The 21,271-nt window shown below is 42.3% G+C and overlaps 2 protein-coding genes and 1 long non-coding RNA gene across 3 annotated transcripts in view; all 3 read right to left on the bottom strand.

Annotated features, from left to right (window-relative positions):
- The window catches only part of LOC106593835 (zinc finger protein 883-like), a 262,127-nt gene that overhangs the window by 43,271 nt on the left and 197,585 nt on the right, over nt 1–21,271 (bottom strand). The window lies entirely within an intron of this gene.
- Nucleotides 8,530–9,819, bottom strand: LOC123725387 (uncharacterized). Its single transcript, XR_006757838.1, has 3 exons — nt 9,401–9,819; nt 8,844–8,941; nt 8,530–8,708 (listed from the first exon to the last, which is right to left on the bottom strand). It is a non-coding gene; the product is annotated as an uncharacterized lncRNA (long non-coding RNA).
- LOC106591623 (uncharacterized) lies at nt 11,365–19,667 on the bottom strand. Its single transcript, XM_045690569.1, has 5 exons — nt 19,266–19,667; nt 18,719–18,816; nt 18,406–18,583; nt 14,601–14,841; nt 11,365–14,071 (listed from the first exon to the last, which is right to left on the bottom strand). Exons 1-5 carry the CDS (start codon nt 19,438–19,440, stop codon nt 13,591–13,593), a joined length of 1,173 nt encoding a protein of 390 aa, XP_045546525.1. The 5' UTR covers nt 19,441–19,667; the 3' UTR covers nt 11,365–13,590.

The raw sequence follows: 21,271 nt of genomic DNA on the forward strand, positions 1-21,271 counted from the left end.
CTGGAGTGGGCAACACAGATTGGAATAAAATCTCCATTACAATGTTTATTCTGTCAAGCAATGTCATGACAAGTAATTTAAAAACAACCAGATGTTTTCTGTTACTTCTTACAGCCAATATTTTCCTCCAGGGCTGACCTGCCCATTAGGTAGGATTAGGTGACAGATTGAAGAGGCATATTCAGAGATAGATTGACCAAGGCTCATCGCTAACAACGCATAATAACACCTCACATAATGCTGCCCAAAAACAATGAAAACTTCTCTGATATCATGATTATTTGCATCAATCCAGTTGTGATTTGTTCAGCAAACTCTGCAATCACATGTGTGCTACAGAGACACCGCTAACCAGTATTTATGCTGCAGTAGTTTATGTGTCGGGGGGCTAGGGTCAGTCTGTTTCATCTGGAGTATTTCTCTTCTCTTCTCTTCTCTTGTCTTATCCGGTGTCCTGTGTGAATTGAAATATGCTCTCTCTAATTCTCTCTTTCTCTCTTTCTGTCTTTCTCTCAGAGGACCTGAGCCCTAGGACCATGCCTCAGGACTACCTGGTATGATGACTCCTTGCTGTCCCCAGTCCACCTGGCTGTGCTGCTGCTCCAGTTTCAACTGTTCTGCCTGCGGCTATGGAACCCTGACCTGTTCACCGGACGTGCTTGTTGCACCCTCGACAACTACTATGATTATTATTATTTGACCATGCTGGTCATTTATGAACATTTTAACATTTTGACCATGTTCTGTTATAATATCCACCCTGCACAGCCAGAAGAGGACTGGCCACCCCTCATAGCCTGGTTCCTCTCTAGGTTTCTTCCTAGGTTTTTGGCCTTTCTAGGGAGTTTTTCCTAGGGAGTTTTTCCTAGCCACCGTGCTTCTTTCACATGCTTTGCTTGCTGTTTGGGGTTTTAGGCTGGGTTTCTGTACAGCACTTTGAGAATATCAGCTGATGTACGAAGGGCTATATAAAAATAAATTTGATTTGATTTTGATTAACCAAGCAAGGCCCTTGCTGGTGCCACTTGCATTAAAGGGTATCTACACCCCAAAATACCATTTTCAGATTTTCCTCAGACTTCAAAAGTGGTCTCCTGATGTGGTTTAAGTATTGTTGTGGACTCACATCCAATTGCGTAGTTTCTCTATTAACAGTGTGATTTTGAGAGAGAAAAACAGGGACAAATCAGAAACCAAGGAAAAACTTTCTCTTCAGACAATTCCTTCGACCTCATGGCTCGGTTTTTGCTTTGACATGCACTGTCAACTGTGGGACCTTATATAGACAGGTGTGTGCCTTTCCAAATCATGTCCAATCAATAGAATTAACCCCAAGTGGACTCCAAATTGTAGAAACATCACAAGGATGATGAACAGAAACAGGATGCACCTGAGCTCAATTTCGAGTCTCATAGCAAAGGGTCTGAATACTTATCTAAATAACTAATGTTTCTTGTTTATAATAAATGTGCAAAGAATTGTTGCGTGTAGATTGCTGAAGAATTTTTTTATTTAATCAATTTTAGAAAAAGGCTGTAACTTAACAAAATGTGAAAAAAGGCAAAGGGTCTGAAAACTTTCCAAAGGCACTGTAAGTGATTGAGGAGAGAGCATCATTGCTATATTCTAATTAAAATCATTGACTCATAAGAGAACACATGACCAAAGCAAGGTGTGACCCATTTAGAATTAAAACATTCTTATTGAGAAATATAATCTAATAAACAATTGTTTGCATAACCAAAGACATGAAAACTGACACCAACATTGTATTTAGCTTGGCTTTCATATGGCCAGGAAGGTCAATGAGAATAACAATAGCAACAATAACTATTGTCTAGTTTATCGATGAAGATAGTGAAGGGTCATGAATGTTGGATCCACCCATTTTTCCCCCATTTTCACCTTTGACATACCCAAATCCAACTGCCTGTAGCTCAGGACCTGAAGCAAGGATATGCGTATTCTTGGTAGAATTTGAAAGGAAACACTTTGAAGTTTATGGAAATGTGAAAGGGAATGTTGGAGAATAAAACACATTAGATCTGGTAAAAGATAATACAAAAAAATACATTTTTGTATTTTTTTGTACCATCATCTTTGAAATGTAAGAGAAAGGCCATATTGTATTATTCCAGCCCAGGTGCAATTTAGATTTTGGCCACTAGATGACAGCAGTGTGTGTAAAGTTTTAGACTGATCACTTCAGGAATGAGCGAGCTACATGACACTTAGCATGAAGTCACCCAGGTGTCCCACACAAGTTGGCCAAATGTACCCAAGTTGCCAAATTGGTAAAGCGATACATTTTCAAGCAAATAACTATATACACAACATATAAAAATGCTACGCCTAACACAACCTCTCTCTCAAAACAAATGAACAGAAAGAATACAAATTACACACTTTAGAATGACAATATTTGGAAGATTCTCAGTCCTACACAATATCGTGCTGCTGATGCCAAGTCCCATAGCAGTCTCTTTCTGGTGTAAAGCAGAGGGTAACAGAACAAGTGGGGCAGGTGATGGGGCCTTTCCTGTGACACAGAACACAACGACGCCTCCCTACTGTGCCTTTTTGCCCTTAGGCACATTCATGCCTGCAGATAGGAATTTGGGAATGTGAACAACAATGGTGACAGGAGTAGAGGGGACAGAAGGTGCTGCAGTGGACTTTGTGCCGTAGTCAGCAAGCTCCCCGGATGAGCAGCTCTCTGAAGGCTAGCTGTGTCATGGAGGTCTGTCCAGAGCTCTTAGCCATTTCCTTCTGGAGGACGAATGCATTCACCACAGCAATGTCAATGAAGTGATAGAACACTGTCTTGTACCATTTCCTTGTCATGTGGAGAACATTGTTGTAGCCTATCAGAGCATCTGACAGGTCCACACCTCCCATGCTCTTGTTGTAGTCCTTTACAGCAGCAGGAATGGGGACATTCTTTGTGGTCCATGCCCCATTAGCGTCCTTCACACGCCTGACGACGTGATCGCCACTGAAGGATTTGTGGATAGTGGTGCACATGACCACCTCTCTGGTATCCATCCACTTTACAAAGAGCAGGTCATCTTTACGAATCCATCTCATGGTACCACTATCAGCCCTCTTAGGCATGTCGTTCACTTTAGTTTTTGGAAAGCCCTGTCTGTTGGTACGAATGGTGCCACAAGACCACACATCCAGCTTCCTCAGGTCTGTGAACAGGGTAGGGCTTGTGTAGAAGTTGTCCATAAACAGTTTGTAGCCCGTCCCCAGCAGTTGAAAATCCAACAACTCCATAACGGAATCATAACCAAGTCCCTTACCGGTAGCAAAACCGCTTTCCCCCCCATAAACAAACAAATTCCAAGTGTAGGCACACACAGAATCAGCCAAAACAAACAGTTTGTACCCACACAGCTTGTTACACATATATTGTTTGAGGCCAATTCTAGCCTTTGAGGCTACCATCCTCTCATCTATGGACAGGTTCTGGTTGGGCTGAAAATGGGTCTTGCAGGCCTCAACCATGCTGGGGTAGAGAGGTTTGATTTTGCAGAGCCTATCAAAGCTTGCTGTGCCTCTCTTCTTGTCATTGTCCTCATCAACTTGTGGGTCACTGATATGAAGCGCCCGTGAGATAGTCAGAAACCTGTTACAAGGCATGACAGTTGTGGGGAAAGGCAGTCGGTAGAGTGTTGACGTTCTCCAGTAGTCCTTCAGGTTTTTCAACTTCACAAGCCCCATGTAAATAACCAGTGAGATGTAACAGTACAGGTCTTGGACGGAAATGGGCTTCCATGCCTCTTTCTTGCCTGCTTGTTTCTTAGCCCCATACTTGTTGGTGTTAGACACCAGCGAATCCAGAACTGACAAGGAGAAAAACATCTGGAAAAGATTAAGGGGGCTGTACTTTGCAGTCATGTCCATCTGAGGTCCTGGCTGCCTTTTTCGGTCTAAATGTTGGTGCACTTGGTTCCACATCCACGTCTAGCACAGTGTGCCAACGCCCCTCGGTCCCTTTGTCTGCAGGTTGTGCACTGGCCCCCCTCCGCTTCTGGACTGGCCTCTTCACACCTCTAGATGGCCGGGCGGGGGAAGGTGTGGAGCCGGAGACAGCAGGGGTCCGGCTGGATGAACCAGCTTCAGCGTCTGAATTAGTGGGGGATGAACACCTTGACATTGGGGGTTCCCATTGTTCATCCGAGTCCCTGGCACTGTGTAAGAAAAAAAAATCAGTAAGAATACTTTTACAGATGAGCCCTGTATCAACAGGTAAAATAAACAGATATGTATAATATAGAGTAGAGGGAAGACAATCACTATGGTGAAGTGCTGTTCCATTCCACTCCGGTCATTGTTGTGGGCCTGCCCTCCCCTCAACAGCCTCCAATGGCTATTTATATAACAATGGAATGGAACAGCAAACAAACCTCATCACGCTCCCTCTACTCCACACAATCAATATAGCATGGTCACTGTGGTGAGGTGATTGTGTGGAGTAGAGGGAGCGTGATGAGGTGTGTTTGCTGTTCCATTCAACTCCACTCCATTTTTATATAAAAATATTGATATATAATATTAAAATATGTATAATATAGAAAAATAATAATATACATACAGTGTACTTTACACATTTCATTACTGATTATATTTTTATATATTGCAAATAAAATAAAATCTCAAACGGATAATATTTGATATTATTCATTTCTAACAACGGCATTATCATAAGAAGAACTTACCAGTCCAAAACGATGTCCTCCCCGTGTAAAAACATATCTTCCGTCTGGGAGTCAAAGCCATGTTCGCTCAATGACTCGTCTTCGTCCTGTAGTAACTCTGTGTCACTATCCCCATCTCCACTGTGTGTCCTCTCATGTCTTTTCAGGCTTCCTAACTTGGTAAAACTCGTTCCAATCTGGGAGCAGAGGTGTCCTCTTGCTGGTTTGGACGTCTTATGTTCCTCCAAGTTTGGTTTTTCTCCTGCCAAAGACAGTGTTTATTTAAAGAGAGAACTGAATGAAACCTCCACATGATAAAACTGCCTTGCTATGAGGTTTCATCCAAATCAGATCCCTCAACCTGAGGCCAGTTTTCAAACATTTAATCATTTAAAACAATCTTGGTGTGATTTTAACCTCCCTGGGCGAGGTGGGACGCTAGTCAACAGCCAGTGGAATCGCATGGCACGAAATACAAATACCTCAAAAATGCTATAACTTCAATTTCTCAAAAACATATGACTATTTTACACCCTTTTAAAAGACAAGACTCTCGTTAATCTAACCACATTGTCCGATTTCAAAAAGGCTTTACAGCGAAAGCAAAACATTAGATTATGTCAGGAGAGTACCCTGCCAAAAAAATAATCACACAGCTATTTTCAAAGCAAGCATATGTCACAAAAACCAAAACCACAGCTAAATGCAGCACTAACCTTTGATGATCTTCATCAGATGACACTCCTAGGACATTATGTTATACAATACATGCATGTTTAGTTCAATCAAGTTCATATTTATATCAAAAAACAGATTTTTACATTAGCATGTGATGTTCAGAACTAGCATACCCACCGCAAACTTCCGGTGAATTTACTAAATTACTCACGATAGACGTTCACAAAATACATTATTATTTTAAGAATTATAGATACAGAACTCCTTTTTGCAATCGCGGTGTCAGATTTCAAAATAGCTTTTCGGCGAAAGCACATTTTGCAATATTCTGAGTACATAGCCCGGCCATCACGGCTAGCTATTTTGACACCAACCAAGTTTGGGGCTCACCAAACTCAGAATTACTATTAGAAAAATTGGATTACCTTTGCTGTTCTTCGTCAGAATGCACTCCCAGGACTTCTACAACAAATGTTGTTTTGGTTCCAAATAATCCATAGTTATATTCAAATAGCTCCGTTTTGTTCGTGCGTTCAGGTCACTATCCGAAGGGTGACGCACGAGCGCATTTCGTGACAAAAAAATGCAAAATATTCCATTACCGTACTTCGAAGCATGTCAAACGCTGTTTAAAATCAATTTTTATGCTATTTTTCTCGTAAAATAGCGATAATATTCCAACCGGGTGACGTTGTATTCATTCAAAGGCTGAAAGAAAAAAAATGGAGAATTCTCATGAACGCGCATCTCCAGTGTCACTGTCCCCAGGCTGACCACTCACAAATTCTCCTGCTGTTTTTCGCCCAGAGACAGCAGACACCCCATTACACTTTCTGGCGCCTTCTGAGAGCCAATGGAAGCCTTAGAAAATGTCACGTTACAGCAGAGATGCTGTATTTTCGATAGAGATGCAACAGAAGGACAACAAATTGTCTGACAGGGCACTTCCTGTATGGAATCTTCTCAGGTTTTGGCCTGCCATATGAGTTCTGTTATAATCACAGACACCATTCAAACAGTTTTAGAAACTTTAGAGTGTTTTCTATCCATATCTACTAATTATATGCATATTCTCGTTTCTGGGCAAGAGTAGCAACCAGTTTAAATTGGGTACGTTTTTTTATCCGGCCTTGCAAATACTGCCCCCTAGTCCCAACAGGTTAAAACAAATGTTGTAGAGCTTCCTGGTAATTTCTGATAATATGTTTACTTACTTATTAATTCTGTTTTAGAAGTCAGAATACAAACAACTAGACAGTTCTAGGACACTCAAGACACAGACGTCGATAGATTCCTATCGAGCAGGTGGTTCTAAATATATAACCTTCATAGCTGTAAGATACATAATTTGACTTTTTCCATATGCACAAAAGCTAATTTCTCTCATTTTGTGCACAAATGTGTTTATATCCCTTTGCCAAGATAATCCATCCACTTGACAGGTGTGGCACGTCAAGAAGCTGATTAAACAGCATGATCATTACACAGGTGCACCTTGTGCTGGGGACAATAAAAGGCCACTAAAATGTGCAGTTGTGTCACACAACACAACGCCACAGATGTCTCAAAGGAGTGTGCAATTGCCATGCAGGAATATCCACTGGAGCTGTTACCAGATAATTAAATCTTAATTTCTCTACTATAAGCCACCTCCAATGTCGTTTTAGAGAATTTGGTGATCGGCAAACTTAATGATGGTGTTGAATTCATGCCTGGCCGTGCAGTCATGAGTGAACAGGGAGTACAGGAGGAGCTTGAGTAAGCACCCCTGAGGGGTCCTCATGTTGAGGAACAGCGAAGTGGAAGTGTTTCCTACCTTCACCACCCGGGGGCAGCCTGTCAGGAGTCCAAAACCCAGTTGCACAGGGCGGAGTTCAGACCCAGGGCCTTGAGCTTAATGATGAGTTGAGGGTACTATGGTGGTGAATGCTGAGCTATAGTCAATGAACAGCATTCTTACATAGGTATTCCTCTTGTCCAGATGGGATAGGGCAGTGTGCAGTGCGATGGCATCGTCTGTGGATCTATTGGGGCAGGAAATTGAAGTGGGTCTAGAGTATCAGGTAGGGTAGAGGTGATATGATCCTTGACTAGTCTCTCAACGCACTTCATGATGACAGAATGAGTGCTACAGGACAATAGTCATTTAGTTCAGTTACCTTTGCTTTCTAGGGGATGGGAACAATGGTGGACATCTTGAAGCATGTGGGGACAGCAGACTGGGATAGGGAGAGATTGAATATGTCTGTAAACACACCAGCCAGCTGGTCTGCGCATGCCCTGAGGATGCGGATAGGGATGCCCTCTGGGCCGGCAGACCTGAGAGGGTTAACGCTTAAATATCTTGCTCAAGTCGGCCACTGAGGAGAGCCAAAATAAATTCTTCAGAGTTCAAGTAACAGACACATCTCAACATCAACTGTTCAGAGAAGACATCGTGAATCAGGCCTTCATGGTCAAATTGCTGCAAAGAAACCACTACCAAAGGACACCAATGAGAACAAGAGACTTGCTTGGGGAAAGAAACACGAGCAATGGACATTAGACTGGCGGAAATTTGTCCTTGATGAGTCCAAAGTTGAGATTTCTGGTTCCAACCGCCGTGTCTTTGTGAGATACAGAGTAGGTGAACGGATGATCTCTGCATGTGTGGATCCCACCGTGAAGCATGGAGGAGGTGGTGTGATGGTGTGTGGGTGCTTGCTGGTGACACTGTCAGTGATTTATTTAGAATTCAAGGCACACTTAACCAGCATGGCTACCTCAGCATTCTGCAGTGATACACCATCCCATCCCAGGTGTGTTTGGACAATGACCAAACACACCTCCAGGCTGTGTAAGGGCAATTTGACCAAAAAGGAGTGATGGAGTGCTGCATCAGATGACATGGTCTCCACAATCACCCAACCTCAACCCAATTGAGATGGTTTGGGATGAGTTGGACCGCAGAGTGAAGGAAAAGCAGCCAACAATTGCTCAGCATATGTGGGACCTCCAAGACTGTTGGAAAAGCATTCCAGATGAAGCTGGTTGAGAGAATGCCAACAGTGTGCAAAGCTGTATTTGTATTAGTCGGGGACAGCCCTACTGGGAACAGATACCAGTGGGCAGATCTATTTTATTTGTTCAAACTAAAGTACAGCACTTACTTTGATGAGTCAAATCTGATCCTTTCTTCTCTTCTCCTCCTCTCACAGTTCCACTCAGCCCCGTTGTTTTCCTGCAGTCCACCAGCAGCATAGACAACCTCTTCATATCCAGCAGTAAGGCGCTACCGGGAGAGGCATGACACGGGGACTCCGGGAGGGTGGAAGGCCTAGCGTTGTCCTGGTAACCATAAAGAGGGGACACAGACACATATAATTATGGATGCTGATGTCACTGTTGTCATAAAGTGCTTTACAGAAACCCAGCCCAGACCCTGATAGAACAAGCTGTATGCTAGACCAGACCAAGCTGTACCATCTTGTGTTCTGATCTGGAGAGACTCTTCTCTGCCTCGTCAGCATCAGGATGTTGTTGATGCTCCCCAAAGGATCCACGATAGTCATGTCTCTCTCCTGTGTGAATGAGAACATCAAACAAATGATAAACTTATGACCTATTGCAAACACAGAGTCTTACAAGAGGCATTAATATGTCTAAAAAGGGCCTAAAATGGCCACATTCATCATGATTTTATAAAATATTGTTTGTGTTGTGAATGTAAAAGGATCGTTCCACTAAATGGGTGCCTTTTGTGTCCCTTTGATATTTTAAGTATAAATGATGCTCCAATATTATATTTCAAAAGCCTGTTATATTAGATGAGGTGCACTTTAATATAGACCACGTGGAGAATTCAATACATCTAATTGAAAAGTCCCCAAAATATATGTACCAATGGCGGATTGTCCCTTAATTCCTACAGTACTGAACAACATATTCAAGTGTAGAACTTCAGTTGAATGCCCATTTAAAACCACACATTAGTTCAACAACTGCATAGTTTGTGCCCCTGTTTTTAAGACAATACTCACTGGTGTTAATCGGTACTTCAGTCTCCCCCTCCTTTTTCACTCCAAAATGTTCTTCCTCTTTTTCACTACATTCCCTTCTTTCAATGTTATGGCATCTTTTTCCTTTTTCATTCTGAAAGCTTCTTTCTCTAATTTCACCAGAGCTTCTTTCTCCGTCTTGCTTAGTGAACTCATGCTCCGGGAGATTAGCCTAGTGCAGTGCAGTATCAAGTTAACACATTTGCTAATTTAACAAGTAAATTACGTTTAAATGAACTAGTAGATAGATAAACAGAAGTATGTTCAAAACACTAAGAGTAATATACACAAGATAGGTCTAAACCGCTTCAATGAATCGGTTTTATGTTCGCTAGCAAAGCACCACGTTGGTTAAATCAGTAGTCTGTTGTCGCTGTTGAAGAAGCCTCCAGTTCCGTCCACTAGATTATACGTCACGCAAGAAGCATCACCTGAAATACTCACATCGCCATCTGCTGACTGGAGTGGGCAACACAGATTGGAATAAAATCTCCATTACAATGTTTATTCTGTCAAGCAATGTCATGACAAGTAATTTAAAAACAACCAGATGTTTTCTGTTACTTCTTACAGCCAATATTTTCCTCCAGGGCTGACCTGCCCATTAGGTAGGATTAGGTGACAGATTGAAGAGGCATATTCAGAGATAGATTGACCAAGGCTCATCGCTAACAACGCATAATAACACCTCACATAATGCTGCCCAAAAACAATGAAAACTTCTCTGATATCATGATTATTTGCATCAATCCAGTTGTGATTTGTTCAGCAAACTCTGCAATCACATGTGTGCTACAGAGACACCGCTAACCAGTATTTATGCTGCAGTAGTTTATGTGTCGGGGGCTAGGGTCAGTCTGTTTCATCTGGAGTATTTCTCTTCTCTTCTCTTCTCTTGTCTTATCCGGTGTCCTGTGTGAATTGAAATATGCTCTCTCTAATTCTCTCTTTCTCTCTTTCTGTCTTTCTCTCAGAGGACCTGAGCCCTAGGACCATGCCTCAGGACTACCTGGTATGATGACTCCTTGCTGTCCCCAGTCCACCTGGCTGTGCTGCTGCTCCAGTTTCAACTGTTCTGCCTGCGGCTATGGAACCCTGACCTGTTCACCGGACGTGCTTGTTGCACCCTCGACAACTACTATGATTATTATTATTTGACCATGCTGGTCATTTATGAACATTTTAACATTTTGACCATGTTCTGTTATAATATCCACCCTGCACAGCCAGAAGAGGACTGGCCACCCCTCATAGCCTGGTTCCTCTCTAGGTTTCTTCCTAGGTTTTTGGCCTTTCTAGGGAGTTTTTCCTAGGGAGTTTTTCCTAGCCACCGTGCTTCTTTCACATGCTTTGCTTGCTGTTTGGGGTTTTAGGCTGGGTTTCTGTACAGCACTTTGAGAATATCAGCTGATGTACGAAGGGCTATATAAAAATAAATTTGATTTGATTTTGATTAACCAAGCAAGGCCCTTGCTGGTGCCACTTGCATTAAAGGGTATCTACACCCCAAAATACCATTTTCAGATTTTCCTCAGACTTCAAAAGTGGTCTCCTGATGTGGTTTAAGTATTGTTGTGGACTCACATCCAATTGCGTAGTTTCTCTATTAACAGTGTGATTTTGAGAGAGAAAAACAGGGACAAATCAGAAACCAAGGAAAAACTTTCTCTTCAGACAATTCCTTCGACCTCATGGCTCGGTTTTTGCTTTGACATGCACTGTCAACTGTGGGACCTTATATAGACAGGTGTGTGCCTTTCCAAATCATGTCCAATCAATAGAATTAACCCCAAGTGGACTCCAAATTGTAGAAACATCACAAGGATGATGAACAGAAACAGGATGCACCTGAGCTCAATTTCGAGTCTCATAGCAAAGGGTCTGAATACTTATCTAAATAACTAATGTTTCTTGTTTATAATAAATGTGCAAAGAATTGTTGCGTGTAGATTGCTGAAGAATTTTTTTTATTTAATCAATTTTAGAAAAAGGCTGTAACTTAACAAAATGTGAAAAAAGGCAAAGGGTCTGAAAACTTTCCAAAGGCACTGTAAGTGATTGAGGAGAGAGCATCATTGCTATATTCTAATTAAAATCATTGACTCATAAGAGAACACATGACCAAAGCAAGGTGTGACCCATTTAGAATTAAAACATTCTTATTGAGAAATATAATCTAATAAACAATTGTTTGCATAACCAAAGACATGAAAACTGACACCAACATTGTATTTAGCTTGGCTTTCATATGGCCAGGAAGGTCAATGAGAATAACAATAGCAACAATAACTATTGTCTAGTTTATCGATGAAGATAGTGAAGGGTCATGAATGTTGGATCCACCCATTTTTCCCCCCATTTTCACCTTTGACATACCCAAATCCAACTGCCTGTAGCTCAGGACCTGAAGCAAGGATATGCGTATTCTTGGTAGAATTTGAAAGGAAACACTTTGAAGTTTATGGAAATGTGAAAGGGAATGTTGGAGAATAAAACACATTAGATCTGGTAAAAGATAATACAAAAAAATACGTTTTTGTATTTTTTTGTACCATCATCTTTGAAATGTAAGAGAAAGGCCATATTGTATTATTCCAGCCCAGGTGCAATTTAGATTTTGGCCACTAGATGACAGCAGTGTGTGTAAAGTTTTAGACTGATCACTTCAGGAATGAGCGAGCTACATGACACTTAGCATGAAGTCACCCAGGTGTCCCACACAAGTTGGCCAAATGTACCCAAGTTGCCAAATTGGTAAAGCGATACATTTTCAAGCAAATAACTATATACACAACATATAAAAATGCTACGCCTAACACAACCTCTCTCTCAAAACAAATGAACAGAAAGAATACAAATTACACACTTTAGAATGACAATATTTGGAAGATTCTCAGTCCTACACAATATCGTGCTGCTGATGCCAAGTCCCATAGCAGTCTCTTTCTGGTGTAAAGCAGAGGGTAACAGAACAAGTGGGGCAGGTGATGGGGCCTTTCCTGTGACACAGAACACAACGACGCCTCCCTACTGTGCCTTTTTTGCCCTTAGGCACATTCATGCCTGCAGATAGGAATTTGGGAATGTGAACAACAATGGTGACAGGAGTAGAGGGGACAGAAGGTGCTGCAGTGGACTTTGTGCCGTAGTCAGCAAGCTCCCGGATGAGCAGCTCTCTGAAGGCTAGCTGTGTCATGGAGGTCTGTCCAGAGCTCTTAGCCATTTCCTTCTGGAGGACGAATGCATTCACCACAGCAATGTCAATGAAGTGATAGAACACTGTCTTGTACCATTTCCTTGTCATGTGGAGAACATTGTTGTAGCCTATCAGAGCATCTGACAGGTCCACACCTCCCATGCTCTTGTTGTAGTCCTTTACAGCAGCAGGAATGGGGACATTCTTTGTGGTCCATGCCCCATTAGCGTCCTTCACACGCCTGACGACGTGATCGCCACTGAAGGATTTGTGGATAGTGGTGCACATGACCACCTCTCTGGTATCCATCCACTTTACAAAGAGCAGGTCATCTTTACGAATCCATCTCATGGTACCACTATCAGCCCTCTTAGGCATGTCGTTCACTTTAGTTTTTGGAAAGCCCTGTCTGTTGGTACGAATGGTGCCACAAGACCACACATCCAGCTTCCTCAGGTCTGTGAACAGGGTAGGGCTTGTGTAGAAGTTGTCCATAAACAGTTTGTAGCCCGTCCCCAGCAGTTGAAAATCCAACAACTCCATAACGGAATCATAACCAAGTCCCTTACCGGTAGCAAAACCGCTTTCCCCCCATAAACAAACAAATTCCAAGTGTAGGCACACACAGAATCAGCCAAAACAAACAGTTTGTACCCACACAGCTTGTTACACATATATTGTTTGAGGCCAATTCTAGCCTTTGAGGCTACCATCCTCTCATCTATGGACAGGTTCTGGTTGGGCTGAAAATGGGTCTTGCAGGCCTCAACCATGCTGGGGTAGAGAGGTTTGATTTTGCAGAGCCTATCAAAGCTTGCTGTGCCTCTCTTCTTGTCATTGTCCTCATCAACTTGTGGGTCACTGATATGAAGCGCCCGTGAGATAGTCAGAAACCTGTTACAAGGCATGACAGTTGTGGGGAAAGGCAGTCGGTAGAGTGTTGACGTTCTCCAGTAGTCCTTCAGGTTTTTCAACTTCACAAGCCCCATGTAAATAACCAGTGAGATGTAACAGTACAGGTCTTGGACGGAAATGGGCTTCCATGCCTCTTTCTTGCCTGCTTGTTTCTTAGCCCCATACTTGTTGGTGTTAGACACCAGCGAATCCAGAACTGACAAGGAGAAAAACATCTGGAAAAGATTAAGGGGCTGTACTTTGCAGTCATGTCCATCTGAGGTCCTGGCTGCCTTTTCGGTCTAAATGTTGGTGCACTTGGTTCCACATCCACGTCTAGCACAGTGTGCCAACGCCCCTCGGTCCCTTTGTCTGCAGGTTGTGCACTGGCCCCCCTCCGCTTCTGGACTGGCCTCTTCACACCTCTAGATGGCCGGGCGGGGGAAGGTGTGGAGCCGGAGACAGCAGGGGTCCGGCTGGATGAACCAGCTTCAGCGTCTGAATTAGTGGGGGATGAACACCTTGACATTGGGGGTTCCCATTGTTCATCCGAGTCCCTGGCACTGTGTAAGAAAAAAAAATTCAGTAAGAATACTTTTACAGATGAGCCCTGTATCAACAGGTAAAATAAACAGATATGTATAATATAGAGTAGAGGGAAGACAATCACTATGGTGAAGTGCTGTTCCATTCCACTCCGGTCATTGTTGTGGGCCTGCCCTCCCCTCAACAGCCTCCAATGGCTATTTATATAACAATGGAATGGAACAGCAAACAAACCTCATCACGCTCCCTCTACTCCACACAATCAATATAGCATGGTCACTGTGGTGAGGTGATTGTGTGGAGTAGAGGGAGCGTGATGAGGTGTGTTTGCTGTTCCATTCAACTCCACTCCATTTTTATATAAAAATATTGATATATAATATTAAAATATGTATAATATAGAAAAATAATAATATACATACAGTGTACTTTACACATTTCATTACTGATTATATTTTTATATATTGCAAATAAAATAAAATCTCAAACGGATAATATTTGATATTATTCATTTCTAACAACGGCATTATCATAAGAAGAACTTACCAGTCCAAAACGATGTCCTCCCCGTGTAAAAACATATCTTCCGTCTGGGAGTCAAAGCCATGTTCGCTCAATGACTCGTCTTCGTCCTGTAGTAACTCTGTGTCACTATCCCCATCTCCACTGTGTGTCCTCTCATGTCTTTTCAGGCTTCCTAACTTGGTAAAACTCGTTCCAATCTGGGAGCAGAGGTGTCCTCTTGCTGGTTTGGACGTCTTATGTTCCTCCAAGTTTGGTTTTTCTCCTGCCAAAGACAGTGTTTATTTAAAGAGAGAACTGAATGAAACCTCCACGTGATAAAACTGCCTTGCTATGAGGTTTCATCCAAATCAGATCCCTCAACCTGAGGCCAGTTTTCAAACATTTAATCATTTAAAACAATCTTGGTGTGATTTTAACCTCCCTGGGCGAGGTGGGACGCTAGTCAACAGCCAGTGGAATCGCATGGCACGAAATACAAATACCTCAAAAATGCTATAACTTCAATTTCTCAAAAACATATGACTATTATACACCCTTTTAAAAGACAAGACTCTCGTTAATCTAACCACATTGTCCGATTTCAAAAAGGCTTTACAGCGAAAGCAAAACATTCGATTATGTCAGGAGAGTACCCTGCCAAAAATAATCACACAGCCATTTTCAAAGCAAGCATATGTCACAAAAACCAAAACCACAGCTAAATGCAGCACTAACCTTTGATGATCTTCATCAGATGACACTCCTAGGACATTATGTTATACAATACATGCATGTTTAGTTCAATCAAGTTCATATTTATATCAAAAAACAGATTTTTACATTAGCATGTGATGTTCAGAACTAGCATACCCACTAGCAAACTTCCGGTGAATTTACTAAATTACTCACGATAGACGTTCACAAAATACATTATTATTTTAAGAATTATAGATACAGAACTCCTTTTTGCAATCGCGGTGTCAGATTTCAAAATAGCTTTTCGGCGAAAGCACATTTTGCAATATTCTGAGTACATAGCCCGGCCATCACGGCTAGCTATTTTGACACCAACCAAGTTTGGGGCTCACCAAACTCAGAATTACTATTAGAAAAATTGGATTACCTTTGCTGTTCTTCGTCAGAATGCACTCCCAGGACTTCTACAACAAATGTTGTTTTGGTTCCAAATAATCCATAGTTATATTCAAATAGCTCCGTTTTGTTCGTGCGTTCAGGTCACTATCCGAAGGGTGACGCACGAGCGCATTTCGTGACAAAAAAATGCAAAATATTCCATTACCGTACTTCGAAGCATGTCAAACGCTGTTTAAAATCAATTTTTATGCTATTTTTCTCGTAAAATAGCGATAATATTCCAACCGGGTGACGTTGTATTCATTCAAAGGCTGAAAGAAAAAAATGGAGAATTCTCATGAACGCGCATCTCCAGTGTCACTGTTCCCAGGCTGACCACTCACAAATTCTCCTGCTGTTTTTCGCCCAGAGACAGCAGACACCCCATTACACTTTCTGGCGCCTTCTGAGAGCCAATGGAAGCCTTAGAAAATGTCACGTTACAGCAGAGATGCTGTATTTTCGATAGAGATGCAACAGAAGGACAACAAATTGTCTGACAGGGCACTTCCTGTATGGAATCTTCTCAGGTTTTGGCCTGCCATATGAGTTCTGTTATACTCACAGACACCATTCAAACAGTTTTAGAAACTTTAGAGTGTTTTCTATCCAAATCTACTAATTATATGCATATTCTCGTTTCTGGGCAAGAGTAGCAACCAGTTTAAATTGGGTACGTTTTTTTTATCCGGCCTTGCAAATACTGCCCCCTAGTCCCAACAGGTTAAAACAAATGTTGTAGAGCTTCCTGGTAATTTCTGATAATATGTTTACTTACTTATTAATTCTGTTTTAGAAGTCAGAATACAAACAACTAGACAGTTCTAGGACACTCAAGACACAGACGTCGATAGATTCCTATCGAGCAGGTGGTTCTAAATATATAACCTTCATAGCTGTAAGATACATAATTTGACTTTTTCCATATGCACAAAAGCTAATTTCTCTCATTTTGTGCACAAATGTGTTTATATCCCTTTGCCAAGATAATCCATCCACTTGACAGGTGTGGCATGTCAAGAAGCTGATTAAACAGCATGATCATTACACAGGTGCACCTTGTGCTGGGGACAATAAAAGGCCACTAAAATGTGCAGTTGTGTCACACAACACAACGCCACAGATGTCTCAAAGGAGTGTGCAATTGCCATGCAGGAATATCCACTGGAGCTGTTCCCAGATAATTAAATCTTAATTTCTCTACTATAAGCCACCTCCAATGTCGTTTTAGAGAATTTGGTGATCGGCAAACTTAATGATGGTGTTGAATTCATGCCTGGCCGTGCAGTCATGAGTGAACAGGGAGTACAGGAGGAGCCTGAGTACGCACCCCTGAGGGGACCTCATGTTGAGGAACAGCGAAGTGGAAGTGTTTCCTACCTTCACCACCCGGGGGCAGCCTGTCAGGAGTCCAAAACCCAGTTGCACAGGGCGGGGTTCAGACCCAGGGCCTTGAGCTTAATGATGAGTTGAGGGTACTATGGTGGTGAATGCTGAGCTATAGTCAATGAACAGCATTCTTACATAGGTATTCCTCTTGTCCAGATGGGATAGGGCAGTGTGCAGTGCGATGGCATCGTCTGTGGATCTATTGGGGCAGGAAATTGAAGTGGGTCTAGAGTGTCAGGTAGGGTAGAGGTGATATGATCCTTGACTAGTCTCTCAACGCACTTCATGATGACAGAATGAGTGCTACAGGACAATAGTCATTTAGTTCAGTTACCTTTGCTTTCTAGGGGATGGGAACAATGGTGGACATCTTGAAGCATGTGGGGACAGCAGACTGGGATAGGGAGAGATTGAATATGTCTGTAAACACACCAGCCAGCTGGTCTGCGCATGCCCTGAGGATGCGGATAGGGATGCCCTCTGGGCCGGCAGACCTGAGAGGGTTAACGCTTAAATATCTTACTCAAGTCGGCCACTGAGGAGAGCCAAAATAAATTCTTCAGAGTTCAAGTAACAGACACATCTCAACATCAACTGTTCAGAGAAGACATCGTGAATCAGGCCTTCATGGTCAAATTGCTGCAAAGAAACCACTACCAAAGGACACCAATGAGAACAAGAGACTTGCTTGGGGAAAGAAACACGAGCAATGGACATTAGACTGGCGGAAATTTGTCCTTGATGAGTCCAAAGTTGAGATTTCTGGTTCCAACCGCCGTGTCTTTGTGAGATACAGAGTAGGTGAACGGATGATCTCTGCATGTGTGGATCCCACCGTGAAGCATGGAGGAGGTGGTGTGATGGTGTGTGGGTGCTTGCTGGTGACACTGTCAGTGATTTATTTAGAATTCAAGGCACACTTAACCAGCATGGCTACCTCAGCATTCTGCAGTGATACACCATCCCATCCCAGGTGTGTTTGGACAATGACCAAACACACCTCCAGGCTGTGTAAGGGCAATTTGACCAAAAAGGAGTGATGGAGTGCTGCATCAGATGACATGGTCTCCACAATCACCCAACCTCAACCCAATTGAGATGGTTTGGGATGAGTTGGACCGCAGAGTGAAGGAAAAGCAGCCAACAATTGCTCAGCATATGTGGGACCTCCAAGACTGTTGGAAAAGCATTCCAGATGAAGCTGGTTGAGAGAATGCCAACAGTGTGCAAAGCTGTATTTGTATTAGTCGGGGACAGCCCTACTGGGAACAGATACCAGTGGGCAGATCTATTTTATTTGTTCAAACTAAAGTACAGCACTTACTTTGATGAGTCAAATCTGATCCTTTCTTCTCTTCTCCTCCTCTCACAGTTCCACTCAGCCCCGTTGTTTTCCTGCAGTCCACCAGCAGCATAGACAACCTCTTCATATCCAGCAGTAAGGCGCTACCGGGAGAGGCATGACACGGGGACTCCGGGAGGGTGGAAGGCCTAGCGTTGTCCTGGTAACCATAAAGAGGGGACACAGACACATATCATTATGGATGCTGATGTCACTGTTGTCATAAAGTGCTTTACAGAAACCCAGCCCAGACCCTGATAGAACAAGCTGTATGCTAGACCAGACCAAGCTGTACCATCTTGTGTTCTGATCTGGAGAGACTCTTCTCTGCCTCGTCAGCATCAGGATATTGTTGATGCTCCCCAAAGGATCCACGATAGTCATGTCTCTCTCCTGTGTGAATGAGAACATCAAACAAATGATAAACTTATGACCTATTGCAAACACAGAGTCTTACAAGAGGCATTAATATGTCTAAAAAGGGCCTAAAATGGCCACATTCATCATGATTTTATAAAATATTGTTTGTGTTGTGAATGTAAAAGGATCGTTCCACTAAATGGGTGCCTTTTGATATTTGAAGTATAAATGATGCTCCAATATTATATTTCAAAAGCCTGTTATATTAGATGAGGTGCACTTTAATATAGACCACGTGGAGAATTCAATACATCTAATTGAAAAGTCCCCAAAATATATGTACCAATGGCGGATTGTCCCTTAATTCCTACAGTACTGAACAACATATTCAAGTGTAGAACTTCAGTTGAATGCCCATTTAAAACCACACATTAGTTCAACAACTGCATAGTTTGTGCCCCTGTTTTTAAGACAATACTCACTGGTGTTAATCGGTACTTCAGTCTCCTCCTCCTTTTTCACTCCAAAATGTTCTTCCTCTTTTTTCACTACATTCCCTTCTTTCAATGTTATGGCATCTTTTTCCTTTTTCATTCTGAAAGCTTCTTTCTCTAATTTCACCAGAGCTTCTTTCTCCGTCTTGCTTAGTGAACTCATGCTCCGGGAGATTAGCCTAGTGCAGTGCAGTATCAAGTTAACACATTTGCTAATTTAACAAGCAAATTACGTTTAAATGAACTAGTAGATAGATAAACAGAAGTATGTTCAAAACACTAAGAGTAATATACACAAGATAGGTCTAAAACGCTTCAATGAATCGGTTTTATGTTCGCTAGCAAACCACCACGTTGGTTAAATCAGTAGTCTGTTGTCGCTGTTGAAGAAGCCTCCGGTTCCGTCCACTAGATTATACGTCACGCAAGAAGCATCACCTGAAATACTCACATCGCCATCTGCTGACTGGAGTGGGCAACACAGATTGGAATAAAATCTCCATTACAATGTTTATTCTGTCAAGCAATGTCATGAGAAGTAATTTAAAAACAACCAGATGTTTTCTGTTACTTCTTACAGCCAATATTTTCCTCCAGGGCTGACCTGCCCATTAGGTAGGATTAGGTGACAGATTGAAGAGGCATATTCAGAGATAGATTGACCAAGGCTCATCGCTAACAACGCATAATAACACCTCACATAATGCTGCCCAAAAACAATGAAAACTTCTCTGATATCATGATTATTTGCATCAATCCAGTTGTGATTTGTTCAGCAAACTCTGCAATCACATGTGTGCTACAGAGACACCGCTAACCAGTATTTATGCTGCAGTAGTTTATGTGTCGGGGGGCTAGGGTCAGTCTGTTTCATCTGGAGTATTTCTCTTCTCTTCTCTTCTCTTGTCTTATCCGGTGTCCTGTGTGAATTTAAATATGCTCTCTCTAATTCTCTCTTTCTGTCTTTCTCTCGGAGGACCTGAGCCCTAGGACCATGCCTCAGGACTACCTGGTATGATGACTCCTTGCTGTCCCCAGTCCACCTGGCCGTGCTGCTGCTCCAGTTTCAACTGTTCTGCCTGCGGCTATGGAACCCTGACCTGTTCACCGGACGTGCTTGTTGCACCCTCGACAACTACTATGATTATTATTATTTGACCATGCTGGTCATTTATGAACATTTTAACATTTTAACATTTTGACCATGTTCTGTTATAATATCCACCCTGCACAGCCAGAAGAGGACTGGCCACCCCTCATAGCCTGGTTCCTCTCTAGGTTTCTTCCTAGGTTTTTGGCCTTTCTAGGGAGTTTTTCCTAGGGAGTTTTTCCTAGCCACCGTGCTTCTTTCACATGCTTTGCTTGCTGTTTGGGGTTTTAGGCTGGGTTTCTGTACAGCACGTTGAGAATATCAGCTGATGTACGAAGGGCTATATAAAAATAAATTTGATTTGATTTTGATTAACCAAGCAAGGCTCTTGCTGGTGCCACTTGCATTAAAGGGTATCTACACCCCAAAATACCATTTTCAGATTTTCCTCAGACTTAAAAAGTGGTCTCCTGATGTGGTTTAAGTATTGTTGTGGACTCACATCCAATTGCGTAGTTTCTCTATTAACAGTGTGATTTTGAGAGAGAAAAACAGGGACAAATCAGAAACCAAGGAAAAACTTTCTCTTCAGACAATTCCTTCGACCTCATGGCTCGGTTTTTGCTTTGACATGCACTGTCAACTGTGGGACCTTATATAGACAGGTGTGTGCCTTTCCAAATCATGTCCAATCAATTGAATTAACCCCAAGTGGACTCCAAATTGTAGAAACATCACAAGGATGATCAACAGAAACAGGATGCACCTGAGCTCAATTTCGAGTCTCATAGCAAAGGGTCTGAATACTTATCTAAATAACTAAGGTTTCTTGTTTATAATAAATGTGCAAAGAATTGTTGCGTGTAGATTGCTGAAGAATTTTTTTATTTAATCAATTTTAGAA

Source organism: Salmo salar, chromosome ssa12 (assembly GCF_905237065.1).
Source record: "Salmo salar chromosome ssa12, Ssal_v3.1, whole genome shotgun sequence".
Classification (NCBI taxonomy): Eukaryota; Metazoa; Chordata; class Actinopteri; order Salmoniformes; family Salmonidae; genus Salmo; species Salmo salar.